At 44.6% G+C, this 25414-nt stretch overlaps 1 protein-coding gene across 8 annotated transcripts in view; it reads left to right on the top strand.

Annotated features, from left to right (window-relative positions):
- The window catches only part of SORCS1 (sortilin related VPS10 domain containing receptor 1), a 664028-nt gene that overhangs the window by 194715 nt on the left and 443899 nt on the right, over positions 1-25414 (top strand). For all 8 annotated transcript variants that reach the window (XR_008318829.1, XR_008318830.1, XM_053305813.1 and 5 more), the window contains exon 2: positions 14773-14840. Coding sequence is in view for 6 of the 8 variants with exons in the window: in XM_053305813.1 (XP_053161788.1) it covers positions 14773-14840 (68 nt within the window). In the remaining 2 variants the exon portion in view is untranslated. The remainder of the gene's footprint in view (positions 1-14772; positions 14841-25414) is intronic.

A 25414-nucleotide genomic window follows, 5' to 3' on the forward strand; every position in this document is an offset into this window, starting at 1 on the left:
GTCACTATTTGAGTTTGAGTCCATGTTCAGAAGCATGAAGCCAGAAAGCTTTTCTATTTGGTCAGTTTTTTCATATTGATCATGATAATCATGTAGAGACTTGATCATTTGAAGAACTCTCCACATGAACTCAGTGGTAGCATTGCAATTGCATAAATAGTGTGCTTCCTAAAGCTTGGCCATAAGAGCATTAAGTTCTTAACATAATCAACATAGAGCTTGTTCGGATAGTACTTCCCCGGCCCACATGATTAAAAGGGAGACATGGCAAATGTTCATCCATCATGATGTCTTTTTCAGAGTTCCTAATGCCTTCCTTTTTCATTGTGGAAGCTGAGGAAATACCGTCTTACTTGGCCCAAAGTGACATCAAGCCACTTGGAAACATTTGCCTGTAATTGAACACATAGTTGCTGTCCAACTGGCCACAGGAAGTTGTGTGTATTTGGCCCCATTGGTTCTCTGTACTGGAGTATGGAAGTGATTTCTATGTGCATGTAAATTGCTTTTCCCTGCAGCATAGTTCACTTTCTTGACTATCTCCATTATATAGATTGGCAGACTGAATAGCTGCCATGTTTTTGTGTGTGTGGAGGGAAAATGCTAGTTGTTCTTTATGGCATTTGCTTCCCCCCCCACCCAATGAGATGGAGGGTAGTGGGAAGTGGTAGGCTGGAGTAAAGACCTCACTCTGTGTCCTAACTAGGCCTATGGGTTTTCTACTTTTGTCAAGGTGTGATTTAGAATTCTGGAAATGAGTCAAGGATGCATTCTCACTAGAGCACTATTCAGATCGTATAGAGCGCTCACGCTTACAACTTGAAAAGCAGTGAGGAAGTCCCGCCCCACTGCTGCCTCTCACCCCCTTGAGCCTGGTGTTCATGCTTACAGTGCTGTTTGTCCTAAAAGGAAATCACAGTAAGCATGATGGCTGGCAGTTTCCTTGTGCTTGATCCCCCAAGGTTGCTGTTCATGAAAACACCAGCCGTCATGCTTATGGTACTTCCCCCTTCAGACAAACAGCACGGTAAGCATGAATGCCAGGCTTGAGGGGATGAGTGATAGAAGTGGGGTTTGCTTAACATCAGCATCATAGTGAACTTGAATTAAAAAGCGGGAAGAATATTTAGATAGTACCGGAGGTGACTGATGATATCAGATATGGTAAAATGTTGCCAGGTGGTGAGATTTGGTGGTTCTTTCATACAGAAAGGCTGATTGGGAGTGTGCTGGGATGGTTATTTTATTTTTCAACAGGCTATTGGAACTAATTCTGCAGTGACCATTTTTGCCCTAGCATTTCGTTACAAAAGAAACAAGTAAACATCCATCTCCCTACCCCCATATATAAAGCATATCTTTCTAAGGTGGGAAATGTCAGTTGTGAATCTGAGATGTGTCAAAGCTCACAGACTTTTTTAATACATTTTAGAATCCACTTGCATGTTCCATCATCAGAAAGCTGGATGTCAATGGACATTTTCGGACTGCTCTTTCGGAGTGCGAGCATTGAAAACAACATTGGAACATTGCTGTATATACTGTGGCTGGTAGGCCCCCTGTATATGTAGGCCTTGTGGCCTTTAGAAACATTTCGCGTGGTCTCTTAAAAGGTCATCCTGTTCTTTGGAACAATTAACAGTCTCTTCCTAATCAGTGGGAGAATGAATAGGGTTATGGTGACTAATCCTTCTGGATAAATGTCAGTGTGTGAAAGTGGTCAGTGTAGCTGCCAGAGGAAAAGAGCATTAGTGTCAGAGAAACTTAGCCAAGCTATTAAGTTTTTGGTTCAATACAATGACACTTTCTTGGCTTGATAAGGTATCTGTGTTTTTAAAAGTTATTTGAAAGGGCTGGCTACCTTGAGTATCTTGCAGGAAGAAATAAGAGCCCTCTAGGTACAGCACATACATTTCTGCATGTATATAATTTATAATGTGTGGCTGTAGAATTTCTTCATGGGAGCTTTTCGAAAATGAAGCTAAATAAGAATGTGACCGATGTTCACCCCAGTCCAGATCAAGAATGGCAGTGGGATGTATGTACAAAAATATAAAAAAATATGCTGGCCAACAGGAGGCACTGCTTATGTAAGTGTTCTGACATAAATACACATGCATTCCATATTGGGATGCTAGGCTAAACAGGGCTTACGCCTTTGTTTTATCCACTCTTTTGTAAAGCAAAGTTCCAGTTTTGACTCTGCTGAGCAAGTTTTAGCCATGGTGTTGAAATCATCAAGGGCTTCTTCGTACATTAAAATTTGTAGGTAAAATTAAAATTGTAAATGTGACAAATAGGTGTTTGAAATATGCTTATATTACAAATACACTTGTCAAACCCAGATAGTTATTTTATAAGATGCTACAGTAACTGAACAAAAGATGCACCTTTTAAAACTGTTGGTTCTCTTTATTTAGCAGGGGGAGAGCAACTGGCCCTACTCATCCCCAGCACAGCATCCCTCCAGTTGCTGTTGCTGGTGTCTATCTTACATTACTTTTTTTAGATTGTGAACCCTTTGGGGAAAGGGAGCCATTTATGTATGTGTGTGTGTGTGTATGTATGTATGTGTGTGTGTGTGTGTGTGTGTGTATGTGTGTATGTATGTATGTATGTCTATGCAAACTGCTTTGAGAACTTTTGTTGAAAAGTGGTATATAAATATTCCTCGTATTCGTAATTGGATCCCAGGCTTATTGCTCTGAGGGTTTTCAGGTCAGGCTCAATTCGCCACCCCCAGAAGTGGGGTCCCCCAGGGATCTGTACTGGGACTGGTGCTTTTTAATTTATTCATAAATGATCTAGAAGTTGGGGTAAGCAGCAAAGTGGCCAAATTTGCAGTTGACACAAAACTATTTAGGGTAGTGAAATCCTAAAAAGATTGCAAGGAGTTCCAAAAGGATCTCTCCAAACTGGGAGAGTGGGTGACAAAATGGCAAATGCAGTTCAGTGTTGGTAAGTGTAATGTGATAACATATTGGAGAAAAAAACCCCAACTTCACATATATGCTGATGGGATCTGAACTGTCGGTAAATGACCAGGAGAGGGATCTTGAAGACTCAGTGTTCATCAGCTGTAAAAAGCGGGGGGGGGGGAGCTGTGAAAAGCTAATGCTAACTTGGCAAAGAGGCACCTTTTAATGTGGTGATTCTCTTTATTTAGCAGGGGGAGAGTAACTGGCCCTATCCACCCCCAGCACAATACCTCCAGTGACTGTTGCTGGTGTCTCTCTTGTGTTACTTTTTAGCTTGTGAGCCCTTTGGGGACAGGGATCCATCTTATTTATTTGTTATTTCTCTGTATAAACTGCCCTGAGCCATTTTTGAAAAGGGCGGTATAGAAATCGAATAAATAATAAAATAAATAATTAATGATCCATGCTAGGGATCATTAGGAAGGGAGTTGAAAATAAAACTGCTAATATTATAATGCCCTTACACAAAACTATGGTGTGGCCACCTTGGAGTATTGTGTACAATTCTGGTCACCATACCTAAAGAAGGACATTATAGAACTGGGAAAGGTGCAGAAGAAGGCAACCAAGATGATCAGGGAACTAGAGCACCTTCCTTATGAGGCAAGGCTACAACACCTGGGGCTTTTTAGTTTAGAAAAAAGACGACTATGGGAAGACTTGATAGAGGTCTATAAAATCATGCATGGTGTGGAGAAAGTGGATAGAGAGACATTTTTCTCTCACACATATAACACTAGAACCAGAGGTCATTCCATGAAATTGATTGCCAAGAAATTTAGGTCCAACAAATGGAAATACTTTTTCACACAATACATAATTACCTTCTTGAATTCTCTGCCACAAGATGTGGTGTTGGCTACTAGTTTGTATGGCTTAAAGAGGGGTTTGGATAACTTCATGGAGGAGAGGTCTATCAACGGCTACTAGTCGGAGGGCTATAGGCCACCTCCAGCCTCAAAGGCAGGATGCCTCAGAGTACCAGTTGCAGGGGAGCAGAGACGTATCTAGGGAAAATCGCACCTAGGGCAAGCACTGAAATTGCGCCCCCTGTCCAAACATCTGACACCCATCTTTCAGATAACTTTATCATAATATCAGCTGAAAAATACAAGTCAAGCTCGTTAATCTTTTAATATTTCAAAAACTATTTAGCAGTGGATGTAGCCAGACTAAAAAATGCTGGAAAACTACTAATGTCAGTATACTGGGGCTCATGAAATACGCAAATACTATGTGGAGGTGTACTTGGAAAACTAAACAGAAGTGCCTGTCTAATTCTCCACTATGCATTATAGCATCACTATTACATAAGTTTTAAAAATAAATGGAGAATTTGACTTTTCCCAGATACTCTGAAAATAATTAAAGGATATGCAGAGTAAACTGTGTCACTGCTTGGAATATATTCTAGTATTTCAGAAAGACGGTTAAAATGAGAGAGAGAAAGCAAGAAACTCCCAGTGGGCCTTAATACTAAGGATTTCACACTGATTCAAAGACAAACCCACCATTAATAGTCATATTATTAAGACATCACATTTCACTCACTTATCACAAGGAGCAAAGTAAGAGCAAATGAATACAATCCTAGCTCATAAGCTTCAGCTCAGTATTCACAAGCCCTGATACTCTGTGCATAGTGCATAACTGAATATGTGTACAGTGACTTGTATTATATGAAATTTAAAAAAATTACCAGTAGCCCCTTCGGGGGGCTTCCTAAAAGCTTTGGGGAGGTCTGCAAAGGTTTCCCCTCCCCCTGTGCTGGCCTCTAGGGCCTCGCAGGGACCATTTGAGCATGTGCAGTGACCATTTAATTTTTTTTTAAATGGCTGCTGAAAACATAACGGCCGATGTACATTCTCAAATGGCCTCTGCGAGGCCTGGCATGGCCTAGGGCCTCACAGAGGCCATTTGAGCATGCACGGTGGCCATTTTGTTTTTGGCACCAGTTTTTAATTTTTTTTTTTATTTTTAAAAATGGTGCCCCCCTTCAAGTGGTACCTGGGGCACGTGTCCTTCCTGCCCCACCCTAGATACACCCCTGCAGGGGAGTAACAGCAGGAGGGAGGGCATGCCCTCAACTCCTGCCTGTAGGCTTCCAGCGGCATCTGGTGGGCCACTGTGTGAAACAGGATGCTGGACTAGATGGGCCTTGGGCCTGATCCAGCAGGGCTGTTCTTATGTTCTTAGTGATGGCTGAATTGCAGCCTTTTTTGGCAGCTGCTTTTGCGATGGCCTAGTATCTTTTGGAGTTACCAGCTGATCATGACTGTGCAGGCATATTTGTAGTTTTGGCACATCCTAGTTCAGTTAATGAGATTGAAGTTGAGGTTCTTCTGGTAGCTGAGAAAGTTTAAACTTTTTTTCTTCAGAGGGAGGCCTAGCAAATGTTCATTCGAATTCATTATAGAGTTCTGCAGCTAAAAATCTATCATGTGCTCTGCTTGGAGGTACACTTGTTTCAGAATATTCACATGGTGTAAGGACATGGCAGATCACCTCCTGACATGTAAATGATTATGCCAACACCTGCCCTGTTTCGTTTAGCTTCCTTTTGAGCTCCAATCATAGAACTGGTTCTGAACAATAAGTTAATAAATGGCTTTGGCATAGCAGGCTAGGGAGCCACTTTATGTCCCATCTTGATTTCAAAGATCAACTGCAAATGCCCTTTTAGCGTGATCATGTCTGCATCATATTATGATAGCAAGAACATCACAAGGGTCATTATGGATCTCTTTCCTTCCTATCCCTGAGGTTTATCCAAGCTCAAATCTGAAGGCTATCATGTAATTTGGTTGTGTTAGTGTGTGTTGGTAAATAGCAGTTGTGGGATGGGGAGACTGATCCAGATGTGGCATTAAGGGAGGAATTTAATATTTCCTAATAAAATCCTGCTCTGGATTGGCCATCCCTGGCTGACTTTTGCCCCAAGAAGCAAGTAACCAGTGGTATCAAGATGCATGTGCATGCTGCTGCTTCTTTTTTAATTTAGTGAGTCCTTGGTATGGAATGGGTTAAAATTCTGAGTTAATATGTGGTGGTAAATTATAAACATATTAACCATTCATGTAGTTGTTTGTTTAAATGCCAGACTGTTACTTATTCCAACATCTAGGATGGAACAAAAAATTAAAACAAATTAGGTCAGACTACAATGAATTTAGCCCCTTAAGAACTTAGCTCCAGTCCTTTCCTAGCTGAACTCTAGCCCTAGAAACTTATCCACACTGTTAAATATGGCAATGATGCTCAGATCTGAACCCGCTTCAGTTGTTGTACAACTGGGTGCACTATGCATGGATAGAAGGGGAATAGGAGTGCATTATCGACCCGCTTCTCCTCCTCTGATGCATTCTGTGGTCATGCTTCCAGTGTCCCCGAGTCCACCCTTTGTTTGAGAAGGATTGTGGTGGACCTGGAAATACTTCTTCCACAAGATTTAGAATCCTGGACTTCCAGGCATGGGCATCTGGAGGGGGAGGCTAAAGACGGGCAGCTGCCCCACCTGGACTGAGCCAATATTGCAGTGCTCCAATCACCTGTCCCAAAAATGCTGGGCACCTGCACCCCCAGAAAAAGTCCTAAGTATGCCCATACGTTCAGGGTTCTAAATCACACAGAGGGAGTGTCCCTGGGTTCAGCACTGTCCTCTCCAGACAAACGTTGCACTGGGAGAGAGTACATGGCTGGCACAGAGTGGATCAGCACCAGGGGTGGGGCTGGCCTGCATATATCATTCCCCTTCTACACAGGTACAGTGTACACAGCTGTATAATAATGAGTACCTTGGAGTTTGACACATTCCCAAGATCACCTGTATGCAACTTTGATACCTCCATCAAACATGTAGGTGATAGGGGTGTGCACGGACTGTTTGCTATTTGGACCAAACCGGGGACCAAACCGGGGATCTGCAAACTAGTTCACTCAAACCGACAGGCTGGCCCAGTCCATTTGACTGAACCAGCTTGAACCGATTAGGCGGTTTAAGGGGTTATGCTTGTAAAGGAGAATCTGGTGAAGATTCCCCAAAGGGGAATCTTTGAAAAGGCTTCTAAAGGGTGGCTGGTGGGAAGGGAGAGGGTACCTTTAAAAGTAGATGTAAGGTGCGAACCCTTCATGCACAATGCTAGTAAATGATATCTTTGGAGAGCATCCTTGGTTAATCTTGAGAATGATGATGAATTGTACGAAAGGTAGCATGTTGGAAAGACCTATACCTTTTAAAGTTTTAATGGTAAAACTTTATAGGTCAGGTTAGAATTAAAGTTACTGCAGATGAATGCACAACAAGCTTTGGTTTATTGATACAGTAGAGAAATTAATCCATTAGTTGCATCTCAGAACAGGACAATCAAAACCATATTCTTTCTTTGAGATCTGCAAGATTTAATATTTTTTACCAATCAAAGGATGTTTTACCTGCTTGTTACATTCAGGGAAAGATGTGTGTGTTTCAAAAAGTACTCAGATTTGTTTGGGTTAATGTTTTTGGATTGGTAACATTTTTAATAATAATTGAGAACAGATCTCTAGAACCCTAAAGTGTAAGAGTTGTTTTTAAAAAGATGTATTCTGTGATATCATACTATGAACTGGTTTGCCTTCAATTAATTAATTAATAAATTAATAATAAAGGTTAGAATTAAAGTAAAAACAATTCTTATCAAACTATTTGAATGGAAAAGGCTACTGTTTAAGGTAAGGGGGAAAGGCCAAATGCCAATTATTTGTGCTAAGTCACATATCACATAACCGCCTTGGGGTTATCTTTTTAACGAAAGGCGGTATATAAATGCAAAAATAAATAAAATAAAATAAATAAATATCTTGTCACTTCTGTGATGTTACGAAAGCTTCCCTAAAACTCTGCGGAATTAGGATATGTAAGCAAAGCTGGAAAAGCCAACTCGGTAGCCCTGAACAGGCTTTGAGTGCGTTCTTATCTTAATTTATGACAAGGTTTTCTGTGAAAAACTGGACTCCCACCTCCTTTGTTGTCCTGCTCTCCTTGTCAATCTTTGCTTATGCCTTTTGTTGTTTTTCTTCTTCTTCTTAGTTTATTCTGATTGGTAAAATGACTGAGGTTGGAGGGGACAAAGGGAAGGGGAAAGGGCAGTGCATTATTTTTCATTTCATTACAGCATTCTTTCACAGGCTGTATTTTGACATTTAGAGCCACATAATATTCATGTCGTGGTTCTTCAGATCGGGGTGTTCAGATCTATCTAGCAATGGTTTTGGGGGAAAATAGTATTAAATGTAAACTAACCTTTCATAGGCTAAACAAAGAAATGAAGCAACAATTAAGGGATGAATTTTAAAGAAGATGGGCTTACATAGGGTTTTAGAACAATACAACACGCAAAATGAGAGCCTTTCAGCAGAAACACAGAATTTGGTACCAGTTTTGTAAATTTGTCTTGGTACCAAGAAAAAGTATACACTTTTATTTTTATTTTTTAGAAGTAAATGAAAAGGAGAGGTTACAATACAGTTAGAAATTCAAAGATTGTTCTGAAATAAAAGTGAGGTATTAACAGGCGCGGTGAGGAGATTGTTTAATAGTATACATATTTTCAAAGTTCACTATATTGCTTTATACTTGTCATGGAATTCTTGTTTGAGCTGGAGTTAGCCACGGCTTTCATTTCTTCAGCAGCACCTATGCTGTCCTGCTACATGCACTTGCCAATTTAATTCAGGCTGCATTCTCATGATGAGAACAATTGTGGTTAAAGAGTTAACCATGATCGGCAAGCCGCGCACACCCTTGCATAGCTTTTCGTAAGCACCCGGAATGTCTGGGCAATCCCAGTTAAATTATTGTGGTTAATCAGTGATTGGATCCTGCTTATCTGTCCAACCAGGATAACCCAGAAATTCCGGGTTCTCCCAACACACTCTGTGGGAGCATGCAGGACTTGCCGATCGCAGTTAACTCTTGGACACTTGAAAATGGGACCATAGTATGACATAGTTTGTGCAAGTTCACACAACCAAATTAAGGTCTTGAGAGAATGTAGACTGAGTGATTGCTCTGACCTAGGGCCATTAAATTTCAGCCAATGTGAGAAATGTTTAGTGGTGGGTGCATAGAGATGAACTTCTGCCCTACTCATTCTTTTTGCTGAACCCCCAAACTCATATTTAGCTGTGATACTCCTTAAAGTCTGACCTACTTAGCCCTCTCACTCTCCAATCCCCCTTCCCCATTGCCAGAGCTCTTGGTGTGGATGGTGTCTGAGAACAGCAGCACTTTTCTTCACTTTGTGATGAACATCTTCCTTTGCTTCCAAATATAACACCCATTTGTAAAATCCAGTTACATTGTTAATGATTGGGACAACCAGCAGGGAGATGTCTGTACCCAAAAGAAAAGAAGGGGGAGCTCTCAAATCATACTCTTAAAAATTGATTTGCACACTTGGCCTTTGATATGCAATTAAATTATTAGTTGACCAAAAGTGAGGTTGCATCCTCACGTAAAGTGAAACCAGTGGTTGCCAAACCTGAGGTTAATTTTTCTAACCATGGATTGCGTCACAGACGTCTGTCCAACTGCAGTCCGGCAGCCTTCATTTTCAAAGCAGGGGAGCCCCTCTATCTTTCTGGTCCACTGAGTCTGCATTCCAGCAAGCTCCGTAGCGCTTGCATTGTCTGACTGTAGTCAAGGCATTGGAAAGTCTGCAGGGCATCAGCCATTGGACACAATTGGCATGGGGGTGTGCCAAGCGTGACCATGCCTTTTTGGAATGGTCCACCTGCCCTTGGCAGGGAAAGGGCATTTAAATCCCTTTAAATACCATGTAAGCCCTTTGTCTGGCAGTGATTGCACCACTGCCCACGCAAGAGCCTCACAACAAAACAGTTCGCACACAAGCAGAATTTCTGGCAGTGGGGGATGCACTATTTTTCTGTTACTCTGGGAAGGGAACATGATGACTTCCTAGGAGGGGATATGTATATGAGGGAGGGCAAAGGATCCTGGGGTCTGGACCTCTGTGACCGAGGATGTTCTTGCAATGGCTTACCTCAGCAAATCAGCCCATGGAGACCGAACCACACTCCTGCCACCGTGTCGGCTTTCCACCTAGGGATTAGCCCTCTCATGAGAGGGCTAGTCCATCAGGGAGGACCTTAGACTCAAAAACCTTTGGTCTTCCATTGGACTGTGTGCTCATGAGTTAAGCCATCCAAAAAGGGGGGCCCTGCTTGAGTGGGGCCCCCATTCTATCTGATTAATGAAAGAACTTTTGCACAGTGACCACCTCTTCTCCAGGGAAGCCTTTGACACACCCAAAGGAAAATGTGATGCTTCATACCTGGTGGGCAGAGTGGGGAAACACCGGGATCAGGGACAGATCTTAATTATCGTTCAAAGTTCCTGGGTTCAGCATTGCAGCATATGCAGATCGGCTGCCATGGGGAATCGTGAGAGAGGGGAGCCCTGATTTCTGGTGGCCTAGGAGAGTGGAATTGCTGTGCTGTGCCAAAAAAAAAAAAAAAAAAAGTCCCAATGGGCAACTGGAATGGCAAGGGGCCCACTTGGACTGCTTCCTCACAGCAGTCACCAAGACTAGGAGAGGTGTTGTGGGGTACCCGTCCCCATGGATTGCGTGTATGGAGCAACCAGGCTACGCGGCATCTGCCATTTGGCCCACATGTGTGTCTCCATAGCCTAACACTCTTGTGAGAGAGTGGCCCATGGGAAAAAGGCTTTTGTCACAGATTACTAGTGATCCTGCCCAATCCCCTTGCCCCCTCCCCGCAATGGATCTTCTCATGAGATGTGAAAGGGCATCCCCATGGCCTTCCACTCTCATGAGAGAGGTCCACTCTGGAGCAACATCCATCCTCATCACATATGAGGAATCTCCCCTTTAATGGAGGCAGTGCTGCTGCTTCTGTATGGTTCTTCTCATGAGTAAGCCTAGGGACTGCACATGTTAGTCCAAGGTGAAGGGGCTGGGTCCCCTTCCCCCAACATCATTGTACAAAAAACAGAGCTGAGTAATTCAAGAATTCCCATTTGGGGCTGCCTTTTAAACCCAACCTCAGGTATCGCCACCCTGCTATATGTTACCTTTCCAGAAATCTAATCAGGTTGCTCAGTTTATAGTGCCACAGCGGTTGCATGTGCTTGTGAACATACATCTTTATCACTTCATTTTCAGAGAGCAAAGCACATAGTGCCCATCTTGCCATCTAGTCCCCTTTCTCTCTTAATTGCTAGTAGGGGGGAACAAGGGATGGATTGGGAAGCAGGCATGCCCAATGTGACTTTCGTGTTTGACAGGCTTACAAACTCGGGATGGGACATGGTGGCATCCCTGTTGCTGGGCAACTCTTTATTAGGTCAGAGACAGGGGATATGGCAAGTGCTTGGAGAGGCAGCCAGTGAGAAGTGCTGCAGTCACGGAGTGGGTGCGATCCTGAGCAGGTCTGGGCACCCTCTCTATGGATATGGTTCTAGAAATAGCATGAACCCACAGTTGTGGTGCCATCTGTGTTCAGATGTAACACTGCCATGCCAAAACCACAGGTTAGGGCCACAAAACTCACTACAAACCGAAAGTTCAAACTGGAGTTTGACGAGGGAAATTACAGGTCACTTTTGCTGTGAAACTGCGGTCTCATGCATTCAGACATACACAAATTCTAACCTGTGGTTTTATGTTATGTGCAAATGTGGCCTGAGATTACTAGTTAAGGAGCAAGACTCTCTTGCTCTGTCGGGATAAACGTGATATGATGAGATTGTTGGGAATTCTCTCTGGTAGGAGAAACCCTTTTTCATTATAGCAGAGTGCACAGAGGCACAACACAGCGGAATTTAGTTTGGCATGCGTGTATGCTGAGAGTAAAGTAACTTGAAGCCAGTTAATAGTTTCAAATCAATATAAATGGTATTTATTAAAGAACTCTATTCTAGATAGGAAAGTGAGGAGTTAGGATCTCTAATCTAGCTAGCTAGCTGGATGCAGATGGATTCTGCATCTCTGCACACATGGTGCAGGGAGAGAGGAGCTTGCATGTTGCAAAGTAGAAGGAACAGGAAGAGAAGAGAGAGAGGAAGGAAGTGACCCTAAGATTAGCAATCTACATTCCAAAGGGATAGTGTCAGAGCAGTAGAGAAGGGATGACCAATGTCTTGACCTTCTAGCCCTCTGACTCACTTGTCTGTCCTCCTACGTCACTGAGACAAGAGACAGCGCAAAGTCCTTAACTTCCAACAGAGATTGTGTAATAAACTGCATGTATCACTAACAGCAGTGTCTGTTCAGTGGGAGAGCTCTCATAATCAAGCTGCCCTTCCAAAGAAACTTATCGGGCTAGCTATGTCTTAACTTATAAGATAATATTCAGCATAATTTTTTAATGGCAGGCATTTGGGATGACAGCATGATTGGTTTTTTAAAAAAATCAACATAATTTGATCTGCTGAGTGCTTTTGACACAGCTATAGTTTGATGTGTTTTACTGGTGACCTTATGCTAGTTAAGTTAATGTTAGCTTGTATTTGTTCTATGATAAATTTTCATCTGTAGACCCTGATAGCCGGGGGCGGGGGAGTGGCCGCATGGAGCAGAGCGGCTGCTTGTGCGGGGCACAGTGGGATGTGGGAGGACTTCCTCCTCCTGATCCCAGTTCAGGCTGCCACCACAGTGCTGCTTGTGTGGTCACGCGGCACAGCCTGATGTGGCTGCCACTTCTCTGAGGCTGGAGAAACCCGGCTAGCTCCTGTCTTCTCCCCAGCTGTCCCAAGCCACGCAGCCAAGGTCATGTGCCATGACCTTCATGTTGCATGCATGCAAGTTATGCAAATGCAAACTTTGCATGAGAGCAAACCCAGTTATTTCCAGCGGACTTAAACATAGCACTTGCAGAACTTGTGTGCGGGCAATGTTACTAGGCTGATAGACTGTTGCACAGTATGTCTGCCCCTGTTTTTTTTTTTTAAGTCATAGTAATCTTTGGGATTTTTGCCCCAATGGCAGTTGAAACATTCTGGTGCCAAGCATGTGGTCCAGTGTAGCGGAGAGAAACTCCTAATAGTAGCTTTCGTTACCCAGTCACTCTGTTCTCCCTTTTCTAAACTCTGCTCTGCTAAACTTGATGACTTGCTTTCTTTTTAATTTTGCTTCTCTAAAGAGCACCCAAACTTGTGTGAGGTGTCAGGCTGCCTACCCCACTGTCAGATGGCATTCCCACAGTGGGTGCATGTGCCTGACAAAGACATGTGCCAATTACGGCTTGGAAAGTGCTAAATTTCAATCATCACCCTCCCAGGAAAGCTTATCAGTGGCAGCAGGGCGGCTGTTTGTTGAAGATACAGAATTATGTTGCCGCTCTGCAACCTGAATAGGCCTATAAATTCCCCACTACGAAAATGGGGAAGGGAGGAGCGTGTGCACATAAAGCATTTCTGGTAGTTGCTCTCCTGATACAAGGCAGCAGTAAACTAAATAATGAAGTCAAGCTAGCCATGAGCCAGGTCTCCATCCATCTGTGGCAGGAATTAAGGGCACTGTCAGCAACTGAGCCTGTTAACCTACAAAGCAGCTTAGCACAACCACCAACAAAGGTGATTTAAAGCACAGCTTCAGGCGCACTATTGTCCTGCCTTCTGCATTTTTGCACTGTGAAAATTGTGACATGGTGAAATTTTTTATAGTGATATGGTGAGAATTGCCTGAACCCTGTGGCAAGCTGTGCTCCAAGAAGGACTTGCCAGCCACCACATTCTTGCATGTCCCAGCAAACTGTGTGGACAGTTTTAAATAGACTGTTCTGGCAACAAGACGAGCATCTTGATTAAGTACTGCTAACATGCACAGTGCAAAATCGTGTGATGAGGCTTTTCTTGGAAAGTACCACTTAATAATTCAGGTGGATTATCACCTTGAGTTCTTTGCCTAAACAAACAAGCAATCAAACAAAAACTCCCCACACACAGAAAGCTAGCATTTGAAATATAAAGGTCAGTGCTAATCTCCTCTCTGATGCTTTCTATGTGCCAGGAGGTTCTTCATGGAGTGGCATTCAAGCATGAGATTCTCCCACATGCAGCCTTACATGGTACAGTCAGGCAAAAGGTGCATTAAATTATTCGGTTGCATGGATAGATTGGTTCTCAGGGACTTGGTTGACCTATCACTTGGCATCTCTGGAATATAACTGCATGTAGACTTTGTGGACTTAGCACTGGAAATGTGTATTTGTATGTACATAACAAAGAATCTAGGGCTATTTGTCTATTTTATTTGTACAGTGCTATTGGATAGCAATAATGTGATTAAAACAGCGAACAATCTTGGGACACCTTAGTAACAAATGTATTGCAGCAAAAGCTTTCTTGGACTACAGTCCATTCATCAGCTGTAACACAATTGCTTCAAGTTGCCAGAAGAGAGGATCTGGACTATCAACTTTTTAAGCAAGCCTCAACCATATAAAATCTTCAGCACAGGCTCAGAAAGGCAACCAAATAACTTCTTCTGCAGTGTTGCACCAATGCTACTTTCATTTGCTTTGTCTGGCCATTGATCTGTTCTCCTGGGAGAAGTTTCCACACGTGCAGCAGATGCTGACAGGGAACATTCTGATTTCTTTGGATGTCTCTGCAGACACTTCCTATATCAGTTTAAGCAAATGCTTGAGCAATTCATTTAATTATGTTAAGCACCCATTAACAGCAGTCTAAGCCCTCCCCTGGGTCATATCAGTTCTATGAGATTCTAATTGTTAGAGACTAACCATGATTTTCTTCTTGTGCCTGCAGGTGATTTTAATTCTGACAAAGCTGTATGACTACAACCTGGGGAGTATCACGGAGAGCTCACTATGGAGGTACGTAGATAAACTGAGCTAATAATTGCGAACATACTTAAATTTGGACATCATTTAATTGGATTTCCTATATGCAGAAAGGTTTGCAGGTCTCCCAGCATGGACATTGAGGGTCATTCCTCATATCTGGGGATGGCATGGCTGAGCCATCTTTTTCAGCTACATGATAAATTGCCTCTGCTACCAGGTTTGTGTGCTTTACTTCAAAGTAGCTAAGAGTATTTTTAAATTCTTCAACACTCAGAGGTGTGTTAAACACCAATATAAAACATATCTCTGCTTTCTGATTTGCCATCATTTATTTCCCACAAGAGGGCAAAAGTGGTTCTTCCATAACCACATATTTCAAACACTAAGCCCTCTTCAAGTGCTCAAAATCTGGTACACTGTATTGTGGTACAGGAGGAATGGGAGCATGACAGCTAGCCACTCCTTCGCCTGTGACATGCATTGGCCCTGTCACATGGCTAATGAATGTGTTCTCATTCCCTTTGTCCTTGGGCACAGTGTTGAACACCTGGAATGCTGAGCACCTGAAGGGGGCTCTCGTTCCTTTCAGTATGAAGTGCAGCAGTGAAGCACGTCCTTTCTGCTCACACTGCTGCTTTGGAGGATTTACTTCGGTATTTATTTTCTATCTTTCTCATTGCTTAAAAAGCTTAAGTTGCAATCCTTCTGCACACTCACCTGAGAATAAGCATCATTGAACACATGGGGGCTTACATCTGAGTAAATATGTGGCGGACTGCTCCATTAGAGAGCTTACATAGCGCTTCCAGTGGATTTCTGTCCAGATACTCATCAAATCCACAACAATGTAGCTTCAACAGTGATATAGCATTGGATGCTCCCAGACTGTTAATTGGATAGATGAAACTACTTTTTCTTTAGACATTTCCCCATGCTGAAAATGAACGTACTGTCCAAAGTATACGGAAGTATATCCTTTTGCATTGACTAAAAGAAGTCGGGATGATGCTACCTTCAAAATCTAATTTCTCTTGCACCATTTTTGTCCAAGAGGGCAGAAGACCCAGACCATCAACACTGTCTGATTTAAAGACTGCAGGGGAAAGGGTACTATGCTACTTCTTCCCCCTGCCCCGATCTTTAATTCTTCCTGACACCAATTATCTCTGGTCAAGTGCAAAATATAGAACTGGTAGAAGCACATCCAGAAATAGTTCCAATAGTAGTGTGAACACATTGTAAAATAATTTAGTCCAACATTCAGTAGACTTATTTGCTCTAAGGATAGTGACCTAAGTGGTGATTATCAGGTACAAGCCATATTATTGTTACTGAAATATCCATTTCAGGTGAACTAGAACTAGGGAGGTGTGAAGCCCCCATCCCCAGTAGAATTCTGCCATTAAATCTGTTTACTTTTTAAAGAGTTTTGGATGTTGAAGAAAACTTAGCCTGGGATATTGGATTTTCTGAGCCCTTTCTCACGATCTGTGAGAAGGGCTGAAAGGGTGAGGGGAGAAAGCCTCGAAAAGTTTACCTCCCCTACAGACCATCCTCTTCTTGTTGCTGGGCAGCTGGATCGGTCGCCCAGATGATTGTTGGCTTCTACCAGTAGCCAGAGGGTCAGGGTGTCAACCCCCCCATTGCTTTGAGCCTGGAACTCCCATAATGTGCATTATGGGGATCCCCTTTCCCTCCCCTCCCCTCCTCAAAGTCAGCTGGAAGCCCTACAGTCTGCCTGCCCCAGCTGAGGTTGGCAGATGATCAGTAAAACAGGGTTAGGAGAGTGCTCGCTCTCTTAACCCTATTTAAGAAGGTAGCTCTGGAGGTGCGTTTGCTGCCGAGGCACCACTGGGATCAGGCACGATCCCGCCAGTACACATGCACAGGCAAAACCAGGCTGGGCATCCTTAGCCCGGTTTTGCCTGCACATATTAATAACCTCTATTTGCTCTTGCTATTTTACCTGTGTTAGAGTCCCCAGCTTTTCCTGCACATAGGTGCTGTGATCAAACTGCATCATAGGTTTTGTATTCCATAGCAGATGCAAAAACCCAGTGATGCAGGCAACTGTGATCCTGGTTTGCATATGTGAGAGCAATTGGGAACTTTGTAACTTAAGAGAGAGTATTGCAAATGAAAAGAGACAATCCATGGAAGCAGTGAAGATATGTAAGCCCCCCCAGAATCTGTTCCAGGTTTCAGGGGACCGTTAGGAAACTGTTCTCCATAGGCTCCCCTCCTACATGGGTGGGCCCTGAGAAAGTTGCTTTGCCATCCGCACAGGCATCCATAAATCCACTTGTCAGCTTGCCAGTGGTGAGTGCCCCCAAGCTCTGGCGAGCACCACACGGATCCCCCCAGGGGTTGCATTTCTACCACTGTTTTTGAGCAGGCAAGAAACAGCAGGAATACCTTCTGAGCAGTAGGAGTGGGCTCCCAATGTTTTGTACTATCTCTATATCACAGTGCTAATAAGAGAAGACCTGCTTCTCTCATAAGTCCTCTGCCTGTGTGCCAGAAAAGGATCTGAAGTAAGAGAGGTTATTGGTGGTGACCACAAATAGACTGACTAGGGAGCTAGGCCTAAATTTGTGGAGTCCTCCATCTACACATGAAGGCTAAGGGCACCAGAGTGATCTCGCGAACCAGAAGTGTGGCCTGAGACCATTGCCAAATGATGCCAGTCCTTACGCCCCCTTCCCCGCCACCCCATTCCAGCAACAATGTGTTACATTAGGATGGAATGAATCAGAATAGCTAACTAGAAATACTGTGATTGTCTCAGTACAAGTTGCATTCCCACATAAATGCTCTTGTCACTGTAAACATGAGTTCATATCTTTCAAAATGGGGTGTTGTCTGGAAGGCGTATCCTGTAAATGGTTGTGTCTGCAACCCAAATTTCCTGCGTATGTTCTTTGATAAGAATAAGAATTCCAAGTGTCCCATCCAAATATGTGAGACTTGCTAGGCGCCATGATAGCCTTTGTTGATTGGAGGACAGTAAGGGAATGTGCTATTCCCTTCCACATGCTCTTGTGTCTAGTGTATTAAAGCTTTGCACTGGCAGCTGATCTTTGCTCTATAAAATATTCCTTGGATTCACAAGGGGCTACTTATAGATCTGTTGCCTCTCTATGAAAGGAGAGAAAGTGACGTAAGAACAGGTTCTAAGAGTGTCTGACAGTGGCCTTTTGGCTGCTGCTTCCCTGTTGCATTGTGCTATTAGTTTCAATCTTAGCATTTGCACATTAAAAATATCAGACACATGGAAATAAAATGAAAAGAGCAACCTTCTGCAAGGCTTTGATGTGCTGAGCTCTGACAAGTCTGATGTCAATGAATGAAAGAACATATTATTCTGTGTATGAATGTTTTGATCTTGTTTGTTGACAAATGACATCCTGTTTCTGAAAGCCTGAAGACAGCAAGGGGTTTTTATACCACTCAGCTGCAGTGATATTATGTTATCTTCCATGAACCTGTAGGGTGGTGTAGCTTAAAGTATGCATTAAAAATAAAACAATATATAACACCCATATCCACATTTTCTTGTGACATTTGCAGGTAGAATGAGTGTTTAAGTAACACTCAAATGAAGGAGGCTTTTACTGCTCCTCTTTCCTCTCCTTCTCTTGGCTTCTTTGGCTCCTCCCTCTTAGGGGGAGATATGGACATCAGCCCTCTTCTGGCTGTAGAGCCAGTGAGGTATAGGGGAAAGAGTATTGGACTAGGACTTGGGGGACCTGAGATCAAATCCCCACTTAGCCATGAAACTCACTGGGTGACTCTGGGCCAGTCATACATATCTTAGCCTAACCTACCTCTCAGGACTGTTGTGAGGATAAACATAACCATGTACATCGCTCGGGGTTCCTTGGAGGAAGAGTGGATATAAATGTAACAAATAATAATACATTAAATAGCAATTGGCAGTGCTGACAATCCCACACTTGCCTGAATGATGTTCCAGCTTCCATGTAGAGGTTTCATGAGACCTCTTTGAGTTGCTCCATCAAAGGCCTTGCCTTCCAAATACTGATTGCCTGACTTCCACCACAAACACTGTCAATCGCCCTTGATTCTGCCTTGCCTCTTGAATCTGGGCTCCTTGGCCCTTTCTTTATATTTCCCTTCAGTCTGTCATTGGTGAATGAACTGGTGGTTACCTGACAATATTGTATTCACCATGTAGTCTGTCAAGAAGTATCAAGGAAGTGACTTTGATCAAATATGTTCTGGTCTCATCACTCATGCATGTCTTACCTTGTTGGTGGTGTGACTCAGAACCTGGACTTTGATATAGAATAGAAGACCTGAGATATCACAGACCCTGAGAGTAAGGAAGGCCCTCTTCCTGCACCTGCTTAGGAAGTCTCAAATTTCTGTTGCAGATATTTCCATGAATTAAGAACAGGAAGAACCCAAAGGGAAGGTGCTTCCTGCTTCTGAAAATGTTGCTTTGCTACCTTCTCCTTAGGAAATCCGCTGGTTCTGGTTATTCCACCTTTGTGACCATGGGAGTCCCAAAGGCAGAAGGAGATATTCTAGCCTGGCCAGAGCATCACCTCAAACTGAGCATATTCCCTTTAACTAAGAGCTAATATCTTAAGAACATAAGAACAGCCCTGCTGGATCAGGCCCAAGGCCCATCTAGTCCAGCATCCTGTTTCGCACAGTGGTCCATCAGATGACGCTGGAAGCCACAGGCAGGAATTGAAGGCGTGCCCTCTCTCCTGCCATTTCTAGGGAGGCAGGGTCTAAAACACACACCTCCCTCTGGAAGAGGAGTCCCCGGTAGGCTATAGATCAGTACTGGAACAACACTCTAAGTTTTGTGCTCACTGACCTATAACCTTAATCTTGTCCTCGGTGCCTACAGTGTGCTGTCCCAGGTTGTGTTGTGGGACAGTAGCCCTGTTCTCCTGTGTTAACTGAGTGCGTGGAGAGGCAGCAGTATTGCACTTGCCACTATCTATGTACCACCCATTGCATAAACATGCCAGATGCATGGGAACATAGCCAATGAGCATGCCATTGGTGGGGGAAGAGCCAACAGGCATGGTCCTACTTCCCCTCCCCATGGTTCTTAAACATAGGCAGAATAATCTGAGAACAAGTCTACTGTATGCTCTATTCTGTCGCACCTCTCCCGTCATACCGAGACACAATGACTAAAGGCCTAAGAGAATGATGAGAATTGTGGTCCAATGACAACTGGGGATCCAAGGTTGGGAATCCCTGAACTAATATATCAAAGCATTAACATTTCCAAACAGACATACACTTGGGATGATTTTATAGTGTGTTCAGCTAATTAGCATTAAACACAAAGCAAGATGGTAACTTTGTAGCTTGCAACTGAAGACCTCGGAAGAGTATATTGGTAGTGGTTACAGGTAGAAAGGAGAGGTGTATTCCCAGCTGAGGACTTGGACACCACTGTTTCTCTTCCTCCTTGTCATTCTTTCCCATCAGTTATATAAGTAGGTGGTGATATGGACAAGCTTTGCACATAGGAATGTTGTGTGTGGAGTGGATAAGACATGCTAAATGATTAAACATTCATCCAGAAAAATCCAGGCACAAAGACATTCCAAGAATGGTTCTTTATTGGTCTAGTCTTTCATCAGATAAGCTTTTCCCCCCCACTATAAAGATTTTAATCAGTGAGCTTACAAACCACACTGTGATCCTGCTTTCCACATAATTTGAAAAGTATAACTAAGTGCCATTATTTAGTGGTAATAGAATGAATAAAGTGTCCACACAATTTCTAGAGGTTAATAGGCTATCAGTTGTTAATATGTAATGTGTGAAGTATAGAGGAGTGGGTAGGTTTAATGCACCAAATCTCTTGGTTACAAGAAAGATTTCACTTCTGAAATGAGTTATAGAGATTTCTCTCTGGCTGGACTTGGCATTAATTACACTGTAATTCTCTAGGCAGACTTTAGCTTCCTTACATTCTCGCTGTTCCTCTTCTGAAATAAGCCTTTATTATTCTCCAAGAAAGAGGAAGGGTAAGAAGAAGATTATTTGACATGGAACAATTAGTCAAGTTGCCTTTGTTTACTGATTCCCCCCACCGCCCTTCCTGGATATCTCTCAGATCACAAAAGGGATTAAACTTTGAGACTCAAGAGGAAAACAGTGGTTCTTGCTACTAAAGAATGATAAGCTTAAGTATAAGATAAATAAAACGTCTGAATAAAAGATACCGTATCTATGGGGAATTGGCAGTAGTTGCAGGGAGAGGGAAGAAATAATTTCCACATTTGGAAGGTGATTGGAACTATATGGAGAAAATGTTAAAGAACTGTGATTAACCTTATCCTTCAAGGCTTTGAATGTCAACTGATGATGTGGACTGCCCTGAAGAAGCACTATTGTGAGTGGCTAGCATTTATGACCTCATTCATGACCCTGTCCATCCCACTCTTTAAAGGGTGAGCAAGTTCTTTTTCCACAGCCTGAGGAGGTCATCCTACAAAGACTGGGATCACGCCCCCAGCATGCTCCGGACAGGACCCACTTAGATATCAGGCTGTGGCTAGCTTCCCTCACCAGAGGCGACCCAGCCCCAGTTATGGTCCTGTCTCTGCTCCATGAACAGGTCCACTTAGTTGCTCTGCAAAAATTCTGTCCTTTGGGCGTTTTGGGGCTAGCTTTCTTGATTCTTCTCTGTTTTCTCTTTTTCTTCCCCCTCCTGCTTTATTCCTTCAGTATTGTGCAAGGGTGGGGAAGGAGTCACCTGTTTTCCTTTGCTTTTTCATTCATTTACAACGAAAGAACCTTTTCATTTCTAATTGGCTTTTTGTTTGTTTGCTTTGTTTTTAATACTCTTTGGTTTGATCGAGCATACCTACACGGGCGCCCCGCTAGAGGGTTCCCTTTCGGAGGGAACTTTTTCAGAACCTCGGGTTTCTCTGGTGGCCATTCCCTCTGTTGCCGATGCTTAGGGTGCCTCCTACTCTCATGGAGACCCCTGCTCCTCCCAACAGGCAGCATCCGCTTCCTGCTTTCCCAAAAAGGAGTGTGAAAAGACTAGAAAGAAAGCCAAAAAGGATGCCATGAGAAAACAAAAGCAGGAAGAAGAGGCAGCTGCAGCAAACAGCTCGACGTCTGCCTCGGCAGCTTGCCTGAGCGAGCGGCTTCTCGTGTGTGCAGTCTGTAATGACCAGGCACCACGCCACCTGCTGGCTCAGGAACTCAGCTGAGGCACCGCTGCTGAACTAGGGCTCTGCTACTTGAGACCAGCCTACGATCCTCCCTCCTGCTTTGTCAGCGGGGGTGATCTCACAGCTTCCTGCTACATATGAGCCACGTCCTCCCACTCCTGAGGAAGGGGAGATGGTGTTGCCTACACAAGAGCCCGACCTTCAGCAGCCTCTAGAGCAGCCGCCATTGCTGGAGCCCTCCCATGTTCTCCCAGATCCACCCGCCTCAGTCAACTTGAGGGATGTGAGTACTGTGCATCTGCGCTCTGGTTCTTTGCCTCCTGATGTGGCTGCTTGGTTGGGGGAGTTTATTAATAAGCGCTGTAGTGACTTCCTCAGTGCTCATATACCAGTTTTTCCCGTGCCACTGCCCTCTACCGCTGTCAGCAATCTGGCCACCTGGAAGGGAAGTCCAGGAAGATAGTCCACAATACAAACTGGGCTGCAGAAACAAAACACGGCTCGGAATAGTTCTCTATATCAGGCTTGGGCTGAAAGCTGTCCCGTGAGGGTTGACAAATGTTGTCTTCCAGCGGCTAACAGAAAGCTGTTGACGTGCTTTATAGTCCAAGCTGATAACTCTCAGCTAGATTCAAGGCTTATCAGCCCTCTGCAAGAGGCGTTTACTCCTCCTGATAATTTCCAGCTGTGCTCTTCGCCTTGTGACACGCCTTTGCTGTGGAGTCAGTGGGGGTTGCCTGCACAGCTCATCTTCTAGACTGTCCGTCGCTGTCTCTGCTGCCTCAGACTGCTGTGCCTGCTCTGAAACATCAGCCGGACCTTCCTCAGCCATCGCTTGGGAACTGACAGCCGGGCTCTGCCCCTCAGGCACCCCTGCATCAGCTGGAAGGCTGTCAGCTTCCCCTTCCAATCTCACTATCTGAGATTGAGGGCGTGACAACCGCAGTCCAACGGGCCAACTGCCATGCCTCTCGCTCCTCCTCCCCAATATCTTGCACAGATAGGGACCCTATACCAGCTAGCCAGAGGGGGTGTTTTCAGCCTCGCCTCAGAGTTCAAAGGCACAAAAGGAGGGCCAGGTCGTCATCCTCCTACTCATCAGAGAGACCTATCGCACCTAAAAGACCTGTGCCTGCCCCTCCCACAGGGAGACCATCCCAACCTTCCAGTGCCCCCCCTTACCAGGCCTGATCCTCCCTCCCCCCCTCCCGCTCCACTCCTCCCCTCTCAACCTGCCATCCATCTTGGGCAGCGTCATTTTGACAATGAATTGGGTTTGAGTGGCGGTGGGGGAGAAGACTCTGCCCACTCAGCCAGGGAAGAAGTGAACTCTCCGATGAGAACACTGGAACCCCTCTGCCTACCTCCTACCGCCTTTTTGCATCTCCAGACTTCAAAGTTATGTTATCTAAAGCCAGGTGTGCTATTAATGATGTCACACAGCTAGACAATCCTAATACTTCTATCTCTCTTGACCGGAATGTTTTTCCATCCAGTTTGGCACCTCAGGCTTCAGTGCCTTTTCCACAGCTGTTTAAAGACATCATGTTAGCAGAGTGGGCCTCTCCAGCTTCATCAAAAACACTGGGACTACTCCCCAAGAAACATTATAATTTGGCTCCTGAGGTTGCCTCTATCCTAGCTGTGCCTAAGGTGGACCCGCCTGTAGCTCAATTGGTATCACCTTCGGTAGTGGTTAAAGAAGGTGAGAGTCAGCTTAGGTCCCCTGAAGACCGCAAGGCAGACATGCTTCTCAGAAAATCCCATTCTTCCTCAGCCACCGTTATTAAGGCAGTGACCACTAATTCAATTTTCGCTAGGGCCTCTATGCTCTGGGTTAAGGAAATTGCAGCGCTGATTCCACCCGAGCTCACCAAGGTGCGCCAGGGACTTAACAAACTGGCCAAGGCCACTGCCCTTATGGCAGATTCTTCCTTGGATTGCATACAGTATGCTGGCCGCACTATGGCTGCGGATGTGTGGAGCTCCCTTTGGCTTAGGAACTGGAACGTAGATACCCGCTCTAGGCTCAACCTCTCCGCCTCTCCATTCACTGGTGCCAAACCTTTTGGAGAAATCCCTGACCCTATTCTCATAGAGGATGAGGATAAGAAAAAAGCCTTGTCCTCCACTTGTGATTTCCGTAGGCCCTCTCAGTCCAATAACTAGTCCTTTCATTCCTTCAGGGGCATCCAACGCCCCAGCTGGTCCTCCTCCAGAGGCAACAGGGGCTCCTCTTATCACCCCATCTGGTGCAACCAGTGGCAGCAGCAGGGAGGAGATACTTGCAGAGGCTGCTCTTCCCACGCATTCCCACAGATTGCCTCCCAGCCCTCTAGGAAGCAATGACTACCTTCAGGTAGGAGGCAGGCTTCTCAATTTTTTATCTCAATGGGAAGCCATCACCCAGGACCACTGCGTTCGCTCAGCTGTTGCCCACGGCTACGCGATCGACTTCAACTGCTTACCACAAAACCAGTTCACCAGGACCCCACGCTCAGGACACCCACACAAACAACAGCTGATGACCCTAGCAATTCGTCATCCACTTCAGATCAACGCCATAGAATCAGTACCATTGACAGAGTAAGGCAGCTATTCACGGTTGTTTTTAGTACCCAAGAAGGAAGGGTCATGGAGAGCCGTCTTGAACCTGAGGTCCCTCAGTCGCTTTGTCCGCAAACAGAAATTCAGGATGGAGTCCCTCTGCTCCATCAAGGAGGTTATTGCCCGCCTGGACTTCCTAGCATCTATCAACCTGTTGGAGGCCTATCTCCATGTGCCCATATGGCCACCCCATCGCCGCTTCCTCCATTTTGTTTATGATGGCCGCCATTATCAGTATAGGGCCCTCCCCTTCGGCCTGTCATCGGCCCCCAGAGTTTTCACAAAGATAATGGTGGCCCTTGTTGCCCACCTGAGGTCCAACGGAATCCATATTTATCCATTTCTGGATGATCTGCTCATCCGGGCCTCTTCTCTCCAATTGGCCCAGTGTTGGTCCAGACGACCATCTCCGTCCTCAACGCCCACGGGTTCCTGGTAAATTACAAGAAGAGCCAGCTTCGTCCATCTCGTGGTCTTTCAACATCTGGGTGCTCTTTTCGACACGAGTGAGCCTTCGGTGTCCCTCTCCCCAGATCGCCATCAGAAGCTAATGTCTCTCATCAACCCAGGCACAACTGGCAGACCTTATGACATTAGCCCAAATTCTGGGATCAATGATCTTATGCCTAGAGTGCACCCCGTGGTCCCTATGGCACTCTCGTCCGCTACAGTGGTTGCTCCTCCCTTTCCAGGATGACATCATGGCAGTTACTCACAATGACATTCCACTGACCCAAACGGTCAAGCTCTCCTTTCAATGGTGACTATCATCAGCCCTTCTCAAGCCTCTGCCTCTCATCGTTCTCACCTGAA

The sequence above is a fragment of the Hemicordylus capensis genome, chromosome 3 (assembly GCF_027244095.1).
Source record: "Hemicordylus capensis ecotype Gifberg chromosome 3, rHemCap1.1.pri, whole genome shotgun sequence".
In the NCBI taxonomy this organism is placed as follows: Eukaryota; Metazoa; Chordata; class Lepidosauria; order Squamata; family Cordylidae; genus Hemicordylus; species Hemicordylus capensis.